This window comes from Hyperolius riggenbachi, chromosome 1, assembly GCF_040937935.1.
Source record: "Hyperolius riggenbachi isolate aHypRig1 chromosome 1, aHypRig1.pri, whole genome shotgun sequence".
NCBI lineage: Eukaryota > Metazoa > Chordata > Amphibia > Anura > Hyperoliidae > Hyperolius > Hyperolius riggenbachi.
In genome coordinates, this window is record NC_090646.1 from 500071029 (window position 1) to 500092458 (window position 21430).

The 21430-nt window shown below is 46.5% G+C and overlaps 1 protein-coding gene across 2 annotated transcripts in view; it reads right to left on the minus strand.

The window, feature by feature from the left end:
- Positions 1-21430, minus strand: part of BTBD18 (BTB domain containing 18) — a 44987-nt gene that overhangs the window by 19817 nt on the left and 3740 nt on the right. For both annotated transcript variants that reach the window (XM_068271593.1, XM_068271592.1), the window contains exon 2: positions 13936-14056. In XM_068271593.1, the coding sequence (XP_068127694.1) occupies positions 13936-14053 (118 nt within the window). In that variant the 5' untranslated portion in view covers positions 14054-14056. The remainder of the gene's footprint in view (positions 1-13935; positions 14057-21430) is intronic.

Below are 21430 nucleotides of genomic sequence, written 5' to 3' on the forward strand. Positions count from 1 at the left end.
TACCCCCGATCTGCCGCATAGTAAGCGTATAATACGCTTTGTAATTATACAAAGCGTATTATACAGGCTGCCTCCTGCCCTAGTGGTCCCAGTGATCGAGGGACCACCAGGGCAGGAGGCAGCCCCCCTAGTAAGCACACACAAACACTGATCATGCCCCCCCTGCCCCCTGATAGCCCACAGCACCCCTCAGACTACCCCCCGATCACCCCCTCAGACCACTGTTTGCACCCAATCACCCATCAATCATTCCCTGTCACTATCTGTCAACGCTATATTTTAGATTAGGTCCTAAACTGCCCGCTGGGGGCTCCTGATTCCCCCCCACCCACACACACCCTCAGATCCTCCCCAGACCCCCCCCCCCCCCGTGTACTGTATACATCTATCCTCCCTTGTAATCACCCACTGATCACCTGTCAATCACCCCCTGTCACTGCCACCCATCAGATCAGACCCTAACCTGCCCCTTGCGGTCACCTGATCACCCGCAGACCCGTCCTCAGATCACCTCCCAAGTGCATTGTTTACATCTGTTCTCCCCTTTAATCACCCTCTGATCACCCATCAATCACCCCCTGTCACTGCTACCCAATCAGATCAGACCCTAATCTGCCCCTTGCGGGCACCCAATTACCCACCCACACCCTCAGATCGCCCTCAGAACCCCTCTGATCACCTCGCCAGTGCATTGCTTGCATCTATTCTCCCCTCCAATCACACCCTGATCACCTATCAATCACCCCCGTCACCCCCTGTCACTGCTACCCATCAGCTCAGACCCTATTCTGCCCCTTGCGGGCACCCAAACACCCGCCCACACGCTCAGATTGCCCTCAGACCCCCCCCAGTGCATTATTTACATCTGTTCTCCCCTCTAATAATCCACTGATCACCCATCAATCACCCCCTGTCACTGCTACCCATCAGACCCTCAGACCCCCCTGATCACCTCCCCAGTGTATTATTTACATCTGTTCTCCCCTCTAATCACCCACTGATCATCCATCAATCACCCCGTCACTGCTACCCATCATACCCATAAGATCAGACCCTCATCTGCCCCTTGCGGGCACCTAATCACCCGCCCACACCCTCAGATCGCCCTCAGACCCCCCTGATCACCTCCCCAGTGCATTATTTACATCTGTTCTCCCTTCTAATCACCCACTGATCAACTATCAATCACCCCCTGTCACTGCTACCCATCAGATCAGACCCTAATCTGCCCCTTGCGGGCACCCAATTACCTGCCTACACCCTCAGATCACCCTCAGATCGCCCTCAGACCCCCCAGTGCATTGCTTGCATCTATTCCCCCCTCTAATCACCCCCTGAGACACCCATCAATCACCTCCTGTCACCCCCTAGCACACCTACCCATCAGATCAGGCCCTAATTTGCCCCGTGTGGGCTGCTGATCACTCAGCCAAACCTTCAGATCCCCCTCAGGCCCCCTTCCGATCACCTGCCCAGTGCATTGATTGCATCTATTCACCCCTCTAATCACCCCCTGAGACACCCATCAATCACCTCCTGTCACCCCCTAGCACTCCTATCCATCAGATCAGCCCCTAATCTGCCCCCTGTGGGCTTCTGATCACCCGGCCAAAACCTCACCCGCTCCACCGCAGTGCCGGATTTTTTTTTTCTGATCACTGCTGGTCTTTACGACTTAATTGTGGCCAACCATTAGACAATACGCAAATGCCAATCCAGTAAGCTACCATGCCCAGCCTTTTCGGTGGAAACCACTCCAAGTTTCCAAACGTAACATTTTTTTGAGCCTTCTCCTAAACATGGGTCTAGTCAAAAAGAATGTATTGCTGTCTTATTAGTCTACGCACCAAATACATCACATGCCCATGTTCTCTGCTGCCATGTCCAGGTCACGATTTGAGAACATCCTGCGCTTCCTGCACCTATAACCTATGTATTATACTGTCCACATTTTGATCTCAGTGAATTTTCTATGTTTACTGTCTCTGGCTGAAGCAAATAGTTATGTCATTTCCTTCCTTAGGGCTGGTGCACCAAAAGCACTTCTGAGCGCTTTTAAAATTGTTAGTGCTTCAAAAAAGCGCTTGGCTAATGTGTTTGTATGGGACTGATCACACTTGAGCGATGTGATTTTTTTAACAAATGCAAACGTGGGTCCTGCAGCATTTTGGCGATTGTGCCCCAAAGTATAGGAAAGTGGAAAATTGCTCTACAAAGCGCTGAACTATGCGCCCCATAGCAGCAATGTAATGCTGTGGGGGCCGCATAAGGGTAATTCGGGGCTCCAGTGGTTGCAAGACCCCGAATTACGGAAACTCTGAGGGGGAATAGTATGTAAAGGATACTTGAGGGGACGTGTGGCATGATGAGATAGACATGGGTATGTACAGTGCCTAGCACACAAATAACTATGCTGTTTTCCTTTTTTTCTTTCTCTGCCTGAAAGTGTTAAAGTCCCAGCTGCTTACCGGTAGCCGTGTTTCGGCGAGTCCTCCAGGACGGCTGCTGCTGAGACGTTGCATGTCTCCGTCACACTGGAAACACCTGAAATTAATTAAAATGTTAACTCGGTGTGAGCCCATAAAGGGACTCCTCCCTCCCCACCTTGTCAGTTATATCCGAGTACCCATTAATACATCTCTCCATATCCATATGTTACATATATACACACATACATACCAATAGGGTTGGGAACTCAGGCAGCCGTCCTGGAGGACTCGCCGAAACACGGCTACCGGTAAGCAGCTGGGACTTTCTCCCATCGTCCTCCAGGACGGCTGCTGCTGAGACCAGCGAGAAGTCATACCTTAGGGAGGGATAATGGCCTGTAGAACCTTTCGTCCGAAACTCTGGTCCTAGCTTGAGAGTAGCTCCACACGATAATGCTTGATGAACGTCGTGTGTGAAGACCAGGTTGCTGCCCTACAAATTTGTTCTAGGCTTGCACCTGACCTTTCTGCCCACGAGGCTGCCAAAGATCTTGTAGAGTGTGCAGTTATTTTGGAAGGAGTCGTGGTATTTGAAGATTTGTATGCCAATGTAATCACTTCCTTCACCCATCTAGAAATAGTACCCTTAGATGCCTGTAAGCCCTTATTTGCCCCTGTGTAAGAAACTAGTAAATGGCTTGACCTTCTCCAATCCGCTGTCCTTTGAAGATAAATTAGGACTGCTCTCCTAACATCTAGAGTACTCCACTTCCTCTCAGTATCGTTGGCTGGATTTGAAGAAAAGGAAGGCAGAATCACCTCTTGTGATCTATGAAAAGCTGAGGCTACCTTAGGTAAATAGGCAGGGTCTGGCCTGAAAACTATTTTATCTGGATGTATCACCATGTATGGATCCTTGATAGACAAGGCCTGGATGTCACTAACTCTTCTAGCTGACGTGATCGCCACTAAAAAGGCAACCTTTAATTATAACAGTTTCAAAGGTATATCCGACAAAGGTTCAAATTTTTCTGAAGTTAGAAAATCGAGGACCAATGATAAATCCCAAGGCGGGATCAGTTTTTCTGGAACTGGCTGAGTCCTAGCCACCGAAGTAAGGAAGTTTTTGATAAAAATATTCTTTGACAATTTTGTATTAAGAAAAACCGACAGAGCAGAAACTTGAACTCTAAGGGAACTGACTGCTAACCCTAATTCCACTCCACTCTGCAAAAATTCCAAAATAAATTTTAGGTCATTAGATCTGACTTTATTTTTATCTTTCCAGAGAAGAAAGGTTTTCCAAACTTTCTCATACTTTTTTCGTGTTGAAAGTTTCCTACATCTAACAAGAGTGGAAACTACCCTATTTGAAAACCCCCACTTTTCTAGGATGCTTTCTTCAGTATCCAAGCCGTGAGGTTCAGCAACTGAGGATTTGGATGAAGACGACCTTCCTGAATCAACAGATCTGTTCTGTTGCCCAGATGCCATGGACCCCTGCAGACTAGCCTCTGGAGATATGGGAACCATGTCCTCCGGGGCCACCACGGACCTATAAATATTACGCTGCAATCTGACACCTCTATTTTCCTCAGTACTCTGGGAATTAGTTTGAATGGAGGAAAGGCATAAAGAAGCCCCCTCGGCCAATCTATCATTAGAGCGTCTAGTCGATTCTGCGGCACTGTGGGATGTAGGGAACAGAAGTCTTTCACTTTTGTATTTTGCGGGGTCGCAAATAAGTCTATTACTGGCCACCCCCATTCCTGTACAATCTGCAGAAAAACCTGCTGATTGAGCTGCCACTCTGCTTCCATCGTCATCCCCCTGCTGAGTGAATCTGCCCATCTGTTCTTGGTCCCCTGAATATGTACCGCCTTCAGGGATATTAGATTCAACTCTGCCCATGACATTATTTCCAATGCTAGCTCTCGCAAACTCTCCACTCTGGTACCCCCCTGTTTTCTTAGGTAGGATACCGTGACAATGTTGTCCGAGTATACCAGGACCTCTTTTCCTAAAATCTGATCCTGAAGCTGTAGAAGCGCCAGTCTCACTGCCATCAACTCTCTGAAGTTGGATGAGCTGTCTACCATCTCTTGACTCCACAGACCCTGTACTTGATAAGTCAAGTAATGTGCTCCCCATCCCGTCAAACTGGCATCTGTATAGACCTTTGCTGGGGATGTCTGAAACCAACGCCTCCCTAGTGATAAATGATTGTGACAGGTCCACCACTGAAGGGATTCTAGGATCTGGTCTGGACAAAGCACCACCCTGTCGAGTGATCTTTGATTCCTGTTCCAAATTGATAGGAACCAGGTCTGTGTGTCCCTCGAATGAGCCTGCGCCCATTCCACCGCTGGAAAGGTTGAGGACATCTGTCCTAATAAGGACATTACATTTCTCAATGATGCCGTTTTCTCTGTCCTGAACATCTGTACCTTGTGTATCAACCTGTCTACTTTGTCTTCTGGCAGGTACACCATTTGACTTGTTGTGTCCCATAATAGGCCCAAAAAGAGAAGTCTCTGAGCTGGGTTCATCTGGGACTTTTCCTTGCTTATGATCCATCCCAGTTTTGTAAACCATTCTACTGAAAAATCTAGCTGCCTTTTTAAGACTTCCTTGGTTTCTGCCAGAAACAGGAAGTCGTCCAGGTATGGCAGAACCCTTACATTGTGGAGATGTAAGAAAGCTATCACCTCTGCTATAATCTTTGTAAAAATTCTCGGGGCGGACGTAATGCCGAACGGAAGGGCACGGTACTGGTAATGACAAATTGATTCTCCGAACTGGACCGCAAATCTGAGAAATTTCTGACATGACGGGTGAACTGGAACATGCAGATAAGCATCCTCCAAGTCCAACGTCGCGAGAAACGCACCTGGAATCATCAAGTTTCTTACAGAGGTGATGCTTTCCATCCGGAACTTCTTCTCCACAATGTAAGGGTTCAGGGATTTTAGATTCAAAATCATTCTGAACTTTCCTGATGGTTTTAGAACTAGAAAAACCCTTGAATAAAAGCCCCGGAACTGCTCCTGAAGTGGAACTCTCTCGATAACCTTCTTTCCCAATAATGAAATTATCGAATCCCTTAGGGCCTGCGCCTTTCGAGAGTCCCTCGGGACTCCCGTTACCAATCTGCTGGGAGGAGGAAATGAACTGAATTCGATCCTGTATCCAAACTGAACCAGATTCAGAACATAAGGACTTTTGGTTATTTCTTTCCAGGCCGGAAGAAAATAACTTAGTCTCCCCCCTACCGATTGATAGTCACTTTGACTGTTTCGTGGGGGGCATTTGGGGTCTATTGAAAAGAAATGATCCCCTACCTCTGCCCCCATTATAAGTCCACCTTTTGGACTGAAAACTTCCCCTTGAGGATGACTCTCCTCTGGTCGGGTTTTTCTTATTTATAAAAGGTTTCTTAGGGCTTTTCTTTCTTTTGTCTGGAAATTTCTTTCCTTTATCTGAAGACCTTTCCAACACGGAATCAAGGTCCTTCCCAAATAATAACTCGCCTTGGAACTGCATAGAACAAAGGTTATGCTTAGAAGTCGAATCTCCCTCCCAAGCATTTAACCAGACTGCACGCCTGGAGGAATTTACAAGAGCCGCCGCCTTCGCCGAAGCTCTCACACTCTCAGAGGCCGCATCAGCAAGGAATGCAACTGATTTTGAAATAACCGGTAACGATTCAAGAATCTTTTCGTGTGGAGTACCCGCAATCAAGTGACCCTGTAATCCATCAATCCATCTAACCAAATTTCTGGCCAAACAGATGGATGCGATTGCAGGTTTGAACGAGAAAGACACCGCGTCCCAAGCGCGTTTAAGCAAAGCTTCCGCCTTTCTGTCCATGGGATCCTTCAATGATCCCGCATCCTCGAACGATAAATCCGAATTCTTAGAATATTGCGCCAACGATGCGTCTAATTTCGGACACTTAGTCCAAGGAGATTCCTCTTCCTCCTTAAAGGGGAACCTCCTTTTGAAAGATCTAGGAACAAAAAACCGTTTCTCAGGATCCTTCCACTGGGACCTAATGAGTTCCTTTATCGAGTCATGAATGGGAAAGACCTTCATAGTCTGTACAACAAGACCCTTGTAAATATCGTCTCTTACCGATGCCATCGGCAGATCCGACTTAATTTGTTCAGAGTCATATATTGCTTTCAATATTTCCTCTGTATCCTCTGCAGAAAACAAATAACGTGTAGATTTAGGAACTTTTGATATTTCTGATCTATCTGAATCTAACGCTTCACCCTCTTCCTCAGAATTCTCAGCCGATACCTGCAACTGAACTGGAGGCAATGTCTGAGAAATCAATGATTGCTGACCAGACGGTTCATGGATAGGTGAAAATTGAGCTGCCAGAGAACCCCCCTGTGGCCCCAAACTTGAGGATGCTGCTGAGGATTGTGCATTCTGTGGAAGGGTCTGCCCCTGATCCTGATTCACAGACAGGGTAGACCTGAAAGCAGTAAAGGTGTTAGAGATCTCATCCTTTACTGTCTGCATAAGCTCTAACAAAGCCCTTGTGGCCTGAGAACTTTCTCCACTAGGGTCTGAAGATTGTTTAGATTTTAAGTGACAGTCTCTACAAATATTTTTGGCAGCCCCTTCTTGTAACCTAGCATTACAGACTCTGCATCTAATTTTCTGTTTCGTTGTGGCTTTCTGCAAAGGTAAACACAAACAGAATACAGCCTCTTAATATCACCATCAACAACATGGGGAGTCAAAGGAAAGCAAAAAGCTTCCATCACCTACCCGCGGACTTGCGCCTGTCTGCTTCGGAATGGCCGCCGGGGTATCCTCTGCTGCTGTATTGGAGGACTGCGTCTGCTCCATGTTGCAGCGTGGGCGGCGTTCCTCGTGCGCTGAAGCGCGGCTTGTATAGCCGCACTTCCTGGTTTTGGACGCCGCCCCCTGCCCTCCACCAGTTGCCGGAAGCGGAAGTGACGTCACCCGCTCTAGTCTCCGCCAGAGACGGAGCTCCGGCCAAATCCGCCTCCAGCTGCACGCTCCCCGAACGCCCACACAGGCGGCAATGGCGGTTCTCTGCACCAGAGAACAGGAGACCAGGTATGAACTACCCCTCCGACTCCTGACAGGGGCGAAACGTCCCGTTATCGACCCCAACCACCATCAGGCAATCCTACCTATCTACGACACGGGTGCCCCAGGCCAAATCCCGCATCACATAAAACAACAAACTGCTGTCTAGTCAGGCGTCCCGTATGAATGGGAAACAGCAAAAAACTGACAAGGTGGGGAGGGAGGAGTCCCTTTATGGGCTCACACCGAGTTAACATTTTAATTAATTTCAGGTGTTTCCAGTGTGACGGAGACATGCAATGTCTCAGCAGCAGCCGTCCTGGAGGACGATGGGAGAAACATCAGGTATGCAAGTGGCAGTTCCTGTCTGAGTCAGACTACAATGGGACCCTCACTGATAAGAACTTACAACTATAAAACACTTTCCTAGCAATAAAATGGCTTCTGAGAGCAGGAAAGAGATAAAAAGGTTCAATAGTTCATAGATATTAGCTCTGGCATACTTCAATGAATGTGTCAGAGAAAACCAATGAAAAAAAACAAACACATTAAAAACGTAAAAAGTAGATTTACATATAAAACTGAGGAATATCTTAAAAAGTCATTTTTAGGAGGAGGATAGATACAATTGTTTTTCATTAGTTTATTTTCACCCCAGGTATACAAAACACAATTCCCTGGTGTCTAGTGGCCCTCCCTACCCTATACAGTTTCCCAATGTCTAGTGGTTCCATCTCTTTCCTATACAGTTCCCTAGTGTTTAGTGGTTCCCCTCCCACCCCTAAACAGTTCCACTGTGTCTCACCTGTGCAGTTCACTGGTGTCTCCTGCTTTTCCCCTCCCTCTCCCATATGGCTTCCCTGCTTATCTAGGGCTTCACCTCCAATATTGAATTCGTGGTGGTCTATAGTGGGCAAAACATTGCAAAGCGGGCAAACCACTGGCTGACCAAATTTGATGGCTCTGCAGGCTGGAGTTTGACATGTATGGTATAAGGCATTCTTAGCAAAACTCTTAAAAAGAGAAACTCCGACCAAAAATTGAACTTTATCCCAATCAGTAGCTGATACCCCCTTTTACATGAGAAATCTATTACTTTTCACAAACAGACCATCATGGGGCACTGTATGACTGATATTGTGGTGAGTACCGTGGTACTCCTGGCAGTTTCCTGTCTGTGAACCTTGTTGTATTGTGGGAAATAGCTGTTCACAGCAGTTTCCAACTGTCAAGAAAGCATGCAGCAGCTACATCACTTGCCAGCAGTAAAAATATCACCATGTAATAAATGTCAGAATGTAAATCAGGGATTTAAAAGATTTTACAATGGGCAAACACTGACAATCATTTATACATAATTATTGTAAAAATGAAGTACATTTTTTTATTACATTATTTTCACTGGAGTTCCTCTTTAACCTCCTTAGCGGTAACCCCTAGCTGGACACGGGGTAAGCCGCCGGAGGGTGCCGCTCAGGCCCTGCTGGGCCGATTTTCATAGTTTTTTTTTTGCTGGACGCAGCTAGCACTTTGCTAGCTGCGCCAGCACTCTGATTGCCGCCGGCCCCCGCCCGATCGCCGCTATCTGATGCGGCGCGCGGCCCCCCCCCCCCAGACCCCGCGCGCTGCCTGGCCAATCAGTGCCAGGCAGCGCCGAGGGGTTCTTCGGGACTCCCAATGACGCCCCAACGTCGCTGACGTCGGTGACGTCATCCCGCCCCGTCGCCATGGCGACGGGGGAAGCCCTCCAGGAAATCCCGTTCTTTGAACGGGATTTCCTGATCGCCTATCGCCAGAGGCGATCGGCGGGGCTGGGGGGATGCCGCTTAGCAGCGGCTATCATGTAGCGAGCCCTGGGCTCGCTACATGATTTTTAAAAAAAAATAAAAAAAACTGCTGCGCTGCCCCCTGGCGGAATTTTTCATACCGCCAGGGGGGTTAAATGGTTAAACCCGACATAGGGCAGTTCACTTCCCAGCTGCACATCAGTCAAGTAAATCTACACTTGCATAACTCAAGAAAAACATTTTTATTGGATTCCTTCTATTCAAAAGCAATAAGATGTTTCATAATACTATGGATCAGGAAATAATCATTTTGCAAAGGCTGCTGATTAGCATATGTCTTGAACACAGCATAGACCAGATACATTTCTTTTAATGTCTAGCATAACTATAATAACCTGAAGTTACTCCACTATGTCTCCAGCAAAGCATCACAGTTTTTTCCTTGGAGGCCCCCTAAGGCGGTTCCTCCTGGGTGTTAGAAACATCCTCCTCCTTCTCCACCTCACCTTCAGAAGATTCAGATGGGTCAGGAACTGCCTGAATTCTAGATGTTATATCAATGTTTGAACAATAACAGAGGGAGATTCTGGCTGTCATAAAAGTGGCAAGGAGATAGATTTAAAAGGATCTTTAATCTTATCTTGAAAGCCATACATCATTTCTATAAGAAAAGTAGAACTTTCCTCTATAACTACTGTATTTGTACTGCCATGGAATAAAAGGTTCAAAACACTAAGATGACGCTGATAATCTGAATTCATACAGTATCGCTTTCAATTACCAAACCAAAAACTGAACTAGTGTGAAAAGACCAGCGAACAACCAGTACCAAACTAAAGGTGTCCATACACTTCACACACAGACAGATTTCCAATAGATTTCAGCATGAAATCGCCCTAGCACTGTTGCACCCACCTGCTGGACTGCCACCTGCCTGAACATTCCCATGTAATGAGCATGGAAGCAGCCCACCTATGCCCCTCCCTCCCTTTACACACACCTCCTGTGGTGTCTTCCCTTCACCTATACTCCATGACCCGGTCTCAATACACATGGCGTCAGTACATGGGACGGGGTCACAGGGTACAGGCACCCTCGGCGATGGAGAGGAGGAGCTACAGGAGAAGCACGGCAGATACGATTTCACGACCACGGTGGGCTCAAGGGGGCATAAAATGAGGGGAGACCGGCTGTGGGATCATCAATTATCAGAATATCGAATGCTGTCACAGTCATGCAATCAACCAAGCCAGCCGGAAATCGAGTCAGAATGATACTGTGCAAAAACACAACTCTTTGTGCATTTACATCGGTTATCAACACGCTCCTGTGCTTCCCATGGAGGCCGCCACCCATTTCCACATTTTACAAACTTTGCATCAATCTGAAGTTCAGTCTGCAACATGGCATGGTGGGGGAATGCGAGGATAAGGGGATACATGTGGATGGGTCTCACAAATCTCTTGTGCTTACTGTACATATTAGGAAAAGGGACCAAAATCAGAATTGGAGGGAACAGAACCAGCAGAAAATGAAACAGAAGAGGGGTACAGACCCACAGCCAATCCTGAAAAAAAAAAAAAACAGGTACAACCGTATCAGAGCGGCAAACAGAACAGGAATTAAAAATCTGCAAGTGTACTGAAATTGAGGATTCAAAAAATATCATTAACTTGACTAATGTGAAGCTGGAGGAACATGTCTAGGTGCTCAATAGGGGGTTGTCCTTCTGGGAGGTATGTACCAGGACATAGATCTATTTTTACACAATGTGTTATTAAAAAGATATTTTCAAAACGCCCACTTTTGCCAGTTCGCATCATATCTATTCAAATCTACAGAAGGGCGGTTTTGGCCAGCATGTCCGTTATGCATCCTCCTAGTGGGTAAACGGGGTGGGGGCAATGACTGCATAGTATGATGATCAATAAGATGCAAATAATTTCTCCTTACCTTCAAATTATATGCAGCTTGAAATTGGACCAACTTGAAATTGGACCAATCAGAATAAGTTCCTGTCAATTTTTATTGGTCCAAGTTCAAGCTTTACATTAAATTTGAATGCAATTCCAATTCCACAAACCCTGGGACAATTACCACAGGTGAAACTCACACCTTGTGTAAATACTGCTTTGCATAGCATTTTAGTTAGAGGGCTTTTTAGTTCTTTGTAGCCCTTTACACACTCCTAGGAGTTCTGGTTCACCATGAGCTTAATGGGCAATCTGGAAAATACTGCAAAGACTGCTGGCGATACCCAGGGCTGTGGAGTCGGAGTCTGAGTGATTGTGGGTACCCGGAGTAGCAGTCGGGAAAAAAAATGCACCGACTCCTAATGAATTTCCACTGTAATTAAAATAGAAAATATGATAAAATGTTCTATTTCTCAGATAATAGGCATCATAAATAATTTATACATACAGTAATAGCTGTGCTTAGCCCACAAAAATGAAATAAACCAATCAAAATTAGTTAATTGTGCTGCTTCAATAAAGCAGTCCCCGTATTTTTAAAGTCAGATATACATATCTGATTGTGACTGTATATATGATGTGTACACAGGAATCTTATATATACTAAATAACATCTATGCTGTAAGTATAAAGCCTGATGTGTAGCCATGTCACTAATAGAGATGGTCAATGAGATGTAAATAATTCTGTGTTGATGCTGGATTATGCAAATGTATGCATTCCTTTTGCTCATGAAATCAAATAATTTGATATGTTAAAATTTGGCTTGGTGACTACGAATTCAAAGGGTACCAGAGACGGATGAAAAGAAAACTTTTATGCATACCTGGGGCTTCCTCCAGCCCCCTTCAGGCTAATCAGTCGCTCGCTGTCCTCCTCCGCCACCTGGATCTTCTGCTATGAGTCCAGGTAATTCAGCCAGTCAGCGCAGTCCGTCTGCATGCCGCTTCCACAGCCAGGAGCACTCTGCATCTGCGCAATAGTGCTGCGCAGGTGTAGTACGCTCCCAGCGGCGGAGTGTGTGCATGCGCACTACGCTCAACTGGCTCAAGTGCCTGGACCCATAGCAGAAGATCCAGGTGGCGGAGGAGGACAGCGAGGGACTGATTAGCCTGAAGGGGGCTGGAGGAAGCCCCAGGTATGTATAAAACTTTAATTTCATCTGTCTCAGGTTTACTTTAAGTTACACAATACTACAATACTCTACATATGCACTCACCACAAAGCTATAGGGAATCCACTGAGAATGTTGTGCACATTGAACACAGAGGTGCTGTCTGTCACCCATAAACCTGGTTCAGATTGTACATGAAGAATGTGTAATGGAGGAAGAATCCCCTCATTCCCCTGCAGAGTACCTGCACATCACTCTTACATTCACCCACAGTTACATTGCCTAGGGCCTGATAGATGTTCTTTGTTCCGGTCTGTACCTTCTACAAGTACTCTTACCAAGGACTAGTTTTAGGCCTCGTTCACATCTATGCAGCGTAGATGGCCGTGCGATCAGAATGCAACACGTACGATCGCACGTCATCTGCGCTGCTACCCGCTGCACTGCTGATCCCATCCATTGACAGTGAATGGGTCAGCTCTGCGATTGCGGGCCGAATGCATGCAGCAGTACGCAAGCGCATCATAGCGCATCGTACTGCTGTGCAGCGCATTTGATGTGAATAAAATGTCTATACCATTCTGCCGTTCTTGCATGTTGCCACGTCATACGCACTTCCAAATGCGCACGGAAGATCCGCTGGATAGCCAGGTAACTGTCATCGTTTAAAAGGGAATAAATATGGCAGCCTCCATATCCCTCTCAGTTCAGTTGTCTTTTAAAATTTATAAACGTTGGCAGTTAAGAGATGCATTTTATGTTACATATTTTCAATCAACAAGATTGACGAAGAGTCGGTGGAATCCTAACCTGAGGAGTCGGAGGATTTTTGTACCAACTCCACAGCCCTGGTGATACCAGACTGAGGACTGTTTGGGTAACAGTCATATAGTAGGTATGCTTACTAGTTTTACCACTACTCCATTCAACACAAGGGATCAGTTCAGATACAACCAAATTGATTAACATTGGATAGAAGACTTACATATGGCCTCGATTCATAAAAGTGCTGTCGGTAAGGTAAATCCGTGCGGGGAAACACCGCTGCCGGTATTTCAGCCTTCTGGGTGGTCATTCATAAAAATGTTTCTAGTTGTGATAGGAGTGCGGAGATATTCCGCTGTAGGCTAGCGTTAGGCTGTCGGGAGACATGCGGAAACACGAGAAGCAGGCGGAGTCCCTCCATGCGGTGTTCTCTCTGCTGCTGCTTGGGAGGTATGTCCCATTCACTGCAATGTATTCCGCATGCTTCTCGCCACATCAGAGGTAGCGGTAATCCCCGTCTGCATACCGCTTCCTCTAATCTTTATGAATTGACGTGTTACTTTTGTTAAGATAATCACCGCGCAAGGCGGTGATTTATCACTCTGCTCGCGAATGTCGGCTTTTCATGCGGAAAAAGCCTTTATGAATACAGATTTTGCTATGTGGTCGGTAAAGTGAGCTGTTTTCAGCATTTCTGCATGAAGGAATGCTTTATGAATCGAGGCCATAGAAGCTGAAGTTATAGCTACAATTCAACCTGACTCTAAACAGTCATGCTTAGTGTATAGCCTTACCATCTCCCTGTAGAGTAACATCACAGTATAAACCTGCTTGTTGCTGCTCCTGCAGCTGAAGGAACATTGTGCGCCAAAGACGAGGGTTCCAGTAAGATAGGTGACGGCTAGTGGCCATTTCCTATGTGCAGAAATAAAAGTTGTGACTATATAAATGATGAAACTGCCATGAGATTCATACAGTAATTCAGAGATTTTGGTTTACCTGCATACAGACTGATACATTACTAGACAAACCGCAGGTAAAAGGGATAAAAACTCTACCAAAAACAGAAAAAGTGCCTGCTCAAGTTTTACAGCTGAAAGCACCTTTGTAAAGACGATTACACCTACCTTCTTGTCCCAGAGACAATAGGAAATCTAATCTAGCGGCAAGGGATGGTCACACTGACAGCTGTCACCAGAACCAGGGCTGTGGAGTCGGTACAAAAAGCAACTCCTCATTTATGAAACCACTGACTCCAGGTACCAAAAACTGCTCCAACTCCTCAACCCCGACTCCTTAAGGTGGCCACACACACACCATACAACTAAAAGATCCAATTTTAAACCAATTTGATAAAAACTATCGGTTGTACAGAAAAATCGAAACTTTCATTCATATCAGAAATCTGATCAAATTTCCCATTTCTATTCAATAAAAGAAGATCGGGAGTGTTGGATTTTTCTGATCAATTTATATGAAAATCAAATGGTGTAGGGTAGATTAACAATTTCAATCATGTTTATCATAACCGAGGAAAAATTGAATGTGTGTGGTACATTGGTCAGATTTTTGAAATGTTACAATCAGTCAGAAAAATGGATTGCAATTCTTGAATGAAAAAGATATTGAAAATAATTGAATGGTGTGTGGCCACCTTTAGTCTACTTACCCCGGCTGTGGACTTGTAACAAAAATCATCCAACTCCTCAGTTTATAAAACCACAACTCCAGATACCAAATTTGCACTTCACTGCCCTGACCAGAACAGGTATCTTTGAATGAGTGTAATGATACATACACACTTGAATGATTAATGAAAGATATCAGACCAATTTTACCCCCTTCCATGTAGTATATGAGCATACATTACACAGTCTATTCTACTGAGCTAAACTCCACATCAGATAAAAATCAAAATCACCAGGATGGATCTTCAGATCTGCAGATGAATGTCTGTTAAACAAGGTGTGTATGAGGATCTGCAGATATCATAGACTATGAATGCATTTTGCAGGAACGATTCTTTTGCAGTAGCAGATCTTTTGCAGATACTGATCTTTTGAATGTGTACAGCATATCTGATAAGTACAGCTCAATAGAATATACTGTGTAGAGTATGCTCTCATACTACATGGAAGGGGGTAAAATTGGTCTGATATCTTTCATATGTGTACACACCATTATTTCCCATTCCTCTTTCAGATAATCATAACATTTTTAAAATATGTTACAATTCACTCTTCCCACTCAATGACAACTGCAACTGAGTAAGGGCCCTTTTCCAGTAGCAGTCGCTAGCGTTCACGCTGAACGCTAGCGATTGCTGAATCGCAAAGCTAAAAAATTACCGCCGATTTCCCGACGTTTGCGGCCGCGATTTTGCTATGCTATGCACTGCATAGCAAAATCGCGACAAATATCGCGCTTCAGGCAAAAACAAATCGCGCTACTGGAAATACCCTATCGCGATTCCTATGTTATTTAGCAAACCCTAGCGATTGTAAAATCGCTAGCGGTTTGCGATTTTGCGATTACGCTAGCGCAAACGCGCTAGTGGAAAAGGGCCCTAAGGGCCCGTTTCCACTACAGCGAATCTGCATGCAGATTTGCATAAGCCATTATAGTAAATGGGCCCGTTTCCACTTGTCCGGAATTCTGTGCGGTTTGTTGTGCAGAAAAAAATCTGCACAGCAGACCCATCAGAATTCGCTTGCCGCACACACGCACGCAATGCACCGCTAATGTAATTAATAGGAAAATCGCAAGCGGTTAAGTCTTGCGATTTTCTAGGTGTTTTCGCTTAAAACCCCATGTTAATGCTTACCCGCATTGACATGGTTAAAATCGCATAGCGCAAACTGCAAGAGTTTTCGCGTAAAAAACGCATACAAACGTGAACATTTCCGCAACCACATGCAGATTCGTTCACACGTTTTCCGCACCGGAATTGCGTCACTGTAGTGGAATGAGCCCTAAGTAAGGTAGGAAGAAAGAAAGGCAGATACAAAAATCCTGGTTGGGACCCTCTTCTAGTTTGTGACCGCGCTACCATCCTGTGTACCAGCGCAGCACAAGGGCCTGGGAAGTAGCATGGAACCACTCGTTTATGGAGGAAATGCTGTGCACTAGCAGCTCAATGCTACAGTGTAGGCACGTGCCATACTTGCGCCTGTGCAGCGTGGCCACTCAAACAGATGGAAGTGCAAATGCAAGAACATATTCAACAAGCCCTTGTCAAATATGTTAGGAGGGTCCCAGCACTAGATCAGTGGGGAGGAGGCGGCGGCTTTCTAATACCGGAGTAAGTATTCAATTTTATATTTTTTCCCCTTCTGGTGCCCTTTACATGTGATCTTAAAGGGAACCTTAACTGAACGGGGGGGGGGGGGGTAAAGAGTTTCAATTACCTGGGGCTATTACCAGCCCCCTGCAGCAGTCCTGTGCCCTCGGATCCGCTCTGGAATCCTCCGGTCCCCCGCTGTCACTTAGATTCGTTTTTGACGACTCACTAGTCGGCCGGCCGCCATGCGTATTATTGGATGCATTCCCTACTGCAATTAGCGCTGTTGCGCACTGCAACGCGTACAAAAATACGCGTTGACACATATCTACGCGTGCGGAATGCGGCAATGCATATTTTTGGACGCGTTGCGGTCCGAAACAGCGCTAATTGCAGTAGAGAATGCGTCCAATAATATGCATGGCTGCCGGCCGACTGGTGAGTCGTCAAAAAAGAAACTAAGTGACAGCGGGGGACCGGAGGATTCCAGAGCTGCTCCGAGGGCACAGGACTGCTGCAGGGGGCTAGTAATAGCCCCAGGTAAGTGAAACTCTTTCCCCCCCCCCCCCCCCCCCCCGTTCAGTTAAGGTTCCCTTTAACATTCCTCTGTAACAGCCAGCACTGCCAAATGTTCAAGTGGGGAATGAGCCATTCATCTAAATTAATTATTTTTACCAAGGAAGGAATGCTCACTGAACACCCCTTTTAAAGACACTGAAGCAAAAAAAAAATTATGATATACTGATTTATATGTGTAGTACAGCTAAGAAATGAAACATTAGGGGCAGAGACATAAGTCTAATATGGTTTCCAGTACAGGAATAGTTAAGAAACTCCAGTTATCTATGCAAAAGAGCCATTGAGCTCCACGACTTTTAAAGCCGCAGAAAGCTCTGCCTTCTGAAGCTTGTTATCTCATCTATCAGACACTGTATTTTCTTTTTCTCTGCAGAGAATGGTTCAAATGTTCACTTGCCTGCTCTGTAAAATCGATTTAGAATGCCAAGTAGTGTGTAAACTGCAAATATTAGAGAATGATGCAATGTTATAAAAAAACAAAAAAACAACTATATAACTGAAAATAAAAATATGAGAATATTTTTCTCTTCAGTGTCGCTTTAAAGAGAACCCGAGGTGGGTTTGAAGAATATTATCTGCATACAGAGGATGGATCTGCCTATACAGCCCAGCCTCTGTTGCTATCCCAAACCCCCCTAATGTCCCCCTGCACTCTGCAATCCCTCATAAATCACAGCCACGCTGCTGACAAACAGCTTGTCAGAGCTGGCTGTGTTTATCTCTATAGTGTCAGTCTGCTGCTCTCTCCGCCTCCTGCAGAACTCCGGTCCCCGCCTGCATCCCTTCCCTCCCTGCTGATTGGAGGGAAGGGACGGGGGCAGGGACCGGAGCTATGCAGGAGGCGGGGGAGCAGCTGAGACTGACACTACAGATGTAAACACACGGCTGTGATTTATGAGGGATTGCAGAGTGCAGGGGGACCTTAGTGGGGTTTGGGATAGCAACAGAGGCTGGGCTGTATAGGCAGATCCAGCCTCTGTATGCAGATAACATTCTTTAAACACACCTCGGGTTCTCTTTAACTGCCAATGTAAATCAAGGTTAACCACTTCCTGCAAAATGGACATATATAAACGTCCTATTTATGCACTACAGTATTAGTGCAAATAGGACAACATTTATAGTTCAGTTTAACCACATGGGCATGCACGAGCACATGCATGCACAACCCTGCATTTTAACCCTTCAAGGCATGGCATGAAATGGTTAAAGGGATCCTGAGGTGAGAGATGTGGAGGCTTATTTCCTTTTAAACATTATCAGTTGCCTGGCAGTAATACTGACTGTTCTGGCAGTGGCGGACACTGACAGCTGTGGGCCCCTGTGCAAAATTCCAACTGTGGGCCCCTGACATGCAGCTAAAAGTGGGTGTGACCTAAATAAAAGTGGGTGTGGCTATATCAAAAGTGGGTGTGGTCACACATTGCATATATTTACCAATACAGTCTGTAGCAACCTTCCCTGAGGCCCAGAAATATGTATACATGATGTATGCATTATACAGCTTACTGAACAAAAGCAAAAAATGCAGCTATTTAGAAGTTGTTAATAAACCAATCCTGCCATTACAACATAACACGGATCCCTTGCTCACTCCATTTATTACTCATAAATTAAAATCAATACTCTTTATCAAGACTTGCTTACTAGCTGCAGCCCTGCACTGCACCATTATCCTTACCCTTCTGGACTGTGGTGATTCCCCCATACGCCATTCCAGGGGTGCAGCAACGTTTTTTGTAGCCCAAGCGGCCCACAACCTGCGCCCCCCCCTGAAGGGAGTGGCACGCTTTGGCAAAAACATTAACGTGGCTATGACATGATGTTGGCGGAGCCACAAGGCATGACGCTATCATTTCAATATGGACCACTAATCTCTGATCTATTTTGTTACCCCTGTCCTGTGTCACCTCTGTTCCCCGTGTCTCCTCTGTTCCTGCACCTATTTTGTACCCCTCTGTGTCACCTCATGTCCCCCTGTGCCTTCTTTGTCCCCCTCTGTGTCACCTCTTGTCCCCCTCTGTGTCACTCTGTTCCCCTTGTGTAACCTCTTGCCCCCCTCTGTTCCCCCTGTGCCTCTTTTATTCCCCTCTGTGTCACCTCTGTTCCCCCTGTGTAACCACTTGTCCCCCTTTGTGTAAACACATGAGTCGCTATGCCTCTTTTGCCCCATGTTACCTGTTGCCTCCCTCGGTGTCACTTCATCTACTCTGTTCCCCTGTGTCACCAACTCTTGTCCCCTACTGTATCACATCGTCCCTCCATTGTGTTTCCCGTGTCATCTCTTGTGTCCCTAGCTTCCCCCGTGTCACCTCTTGTGACCCCCGGCTTCCCCATGCAACCTTTTGTGCCCCCAGCTTCCACCCTGTCACGTCTTGTCTTGTGCCCCCAGCTTTCCCCCATGTTCCTTCTTGTGCCCCCGGCTTCCCTTCCTGTTAACTTTTGTGCCCCCGGCTTCCCCATCACCACTTGTGCCCCCGGCTTCCCTCCCTATGTCATCTCTTGTCCCCCAGCTTCCCCCACATGTCATTTCTTGTCCCCTCAGCCCCCTCTATGTCAACTTTTGTGCCCTCAGCTTCCTATGTGTGACCTTGTTCCCCAGCTCTTCCCTGTGTCATCTCTTGCCCTCCCCAGCATATCTTGTTCCCACAGCTTCCCCCCCCCCCCCAGCTTCCTCGTCATCTCTTGTCTCCCAGCTCCCCCATGTCATCTTTTGACCACCCCAGCTCCTTCCTGTTTTATCTCTAGTCCCCCCCCAGCTCCCTCCTGTCATCCCTTGTCCCCCCAGCTCCCCCATGTCATCTCTTGTCCCCTTAGCTCCCCCATGTCATCTCTTGTCCACCCACCTCCTTCCTGTGTCGTCTCTTGTCCACCCAGCTCCCCCGTGTCATCTCTTGTCCACCCAGCTCCCTCCTGTGTCATCTCTTGTCCCCCCAGCTCCCGTGTCATCTCTTGTCCCCCCAGCTCCCCAGTGTCATTTCTTGTCCTCCAGCTCCCCCATGTAATTTCTTGTCCCCAAGCTTCTCCCCTGTCCTCTTGTCCCCCCCCAGCTCCCCCATGTCATCTCTTGTCCCCCAGCTTCTCCCCTGTCATCTCTTGTTCCCCCAGCTCCCCCGTGTCACCTTTTGTGCCCCTGATTCCTGTATCACCATGTCCCCAACTCCTCCCTCCCTGTGCTCTGTGGGCCCCCTAAAATATTTTACTGATATACTACTATTCGGTGTATCCCAACTCTTAGGGCTGGTGCAGACCTAGAGCTCTTCTGAGCGCTTTTTAAAAAGCTAGCGCTTTGAAAAGTGCTTGGCTAATATATGTGAATGGGATGTGATTTTTTTTCCCCAAACGGGTCCTGCAGCATTTCTGAGGCGATTCAGCCTCAATGTTAAGTAAAGGAAAGTGGAAAATCACTTGATGCTACATTTTCCAAGCATTTTTTTTTTACAAAAGCTATACATTGTCAGCTCTACTGTACAAATGATAAAAAAAAAAAAATGCTACACCAAAACACTCCAAAAATCGATACGCATACCTAGGAAATCGCCAGGCACATGCCTGCAATCACTTAAAAAAATCACTTCTAAAAAACGCTTAGCGTTTGCGATTACGCCAGCGCTTTTAGGAGTGCACCAGCCAGGGCCGGGCCGAGGCATAGGCTGGAGTGGCTCCAGCCTCAGGGCGCAGTGTAGGAGGGGGCGCCGAATTCATTCAGCTGTCATTCCTAATTGTGTTTGAAGCAGAAAGAAATAAGAAAAGGGGATACATGGCAGTGACTGCAAGCCAGATAACTAGATATTAAGGTATTGGGGAGGTTGTGGGCCCAGTGGCGCCTCTTGGTCTAATAGCAATCAGTGTGTGACGGCTCGGGTGGCAGGGATGGAGGGGCGCGCTTTGGTGTCTCAGCCTTGGGTGCTGGAGGACCTTGTCCCGGCTCTGGCACCAGCCCTAACACAAACCCTCTGCTATCTACGTCTAACACTAACCACTCACCACCAACTTCTTTACAATTGCCCTCTTTCATTTATTCCTAACACTAACCAGACCCCAAAGCCCAGAGTTCGGCAACAATAAAGCCAGCGGTGTATAGCAGCTCAACTGTGGCAGCATAGTAGTGTAACTCCAAAACACCTGGAAACTTTGGGTGCGACCATAGGCAGCCATGTTAATAGCCAGGAATGGCGGGTATAACAGGAAACTTGGGCGTCTGAGGTGCCAGATAAAATTAGGAGGCAGTGGGGCTGCTTGCTATACAAACTGTAGTTGCAACTAGTCGCAGCTTGTATAACAGGAGGCCCCAGCTCCCACTATATTTATCGGACACCTCAGATGGCCAGAATTCCCCAGCGCCAAAATTTGCTGCTTATTTATATGAGAGGAGGGAAGGGAAGGGGAGGGGGGGGGAGAGAGAGAGAGATGGGAAAGAGAGAGATGAT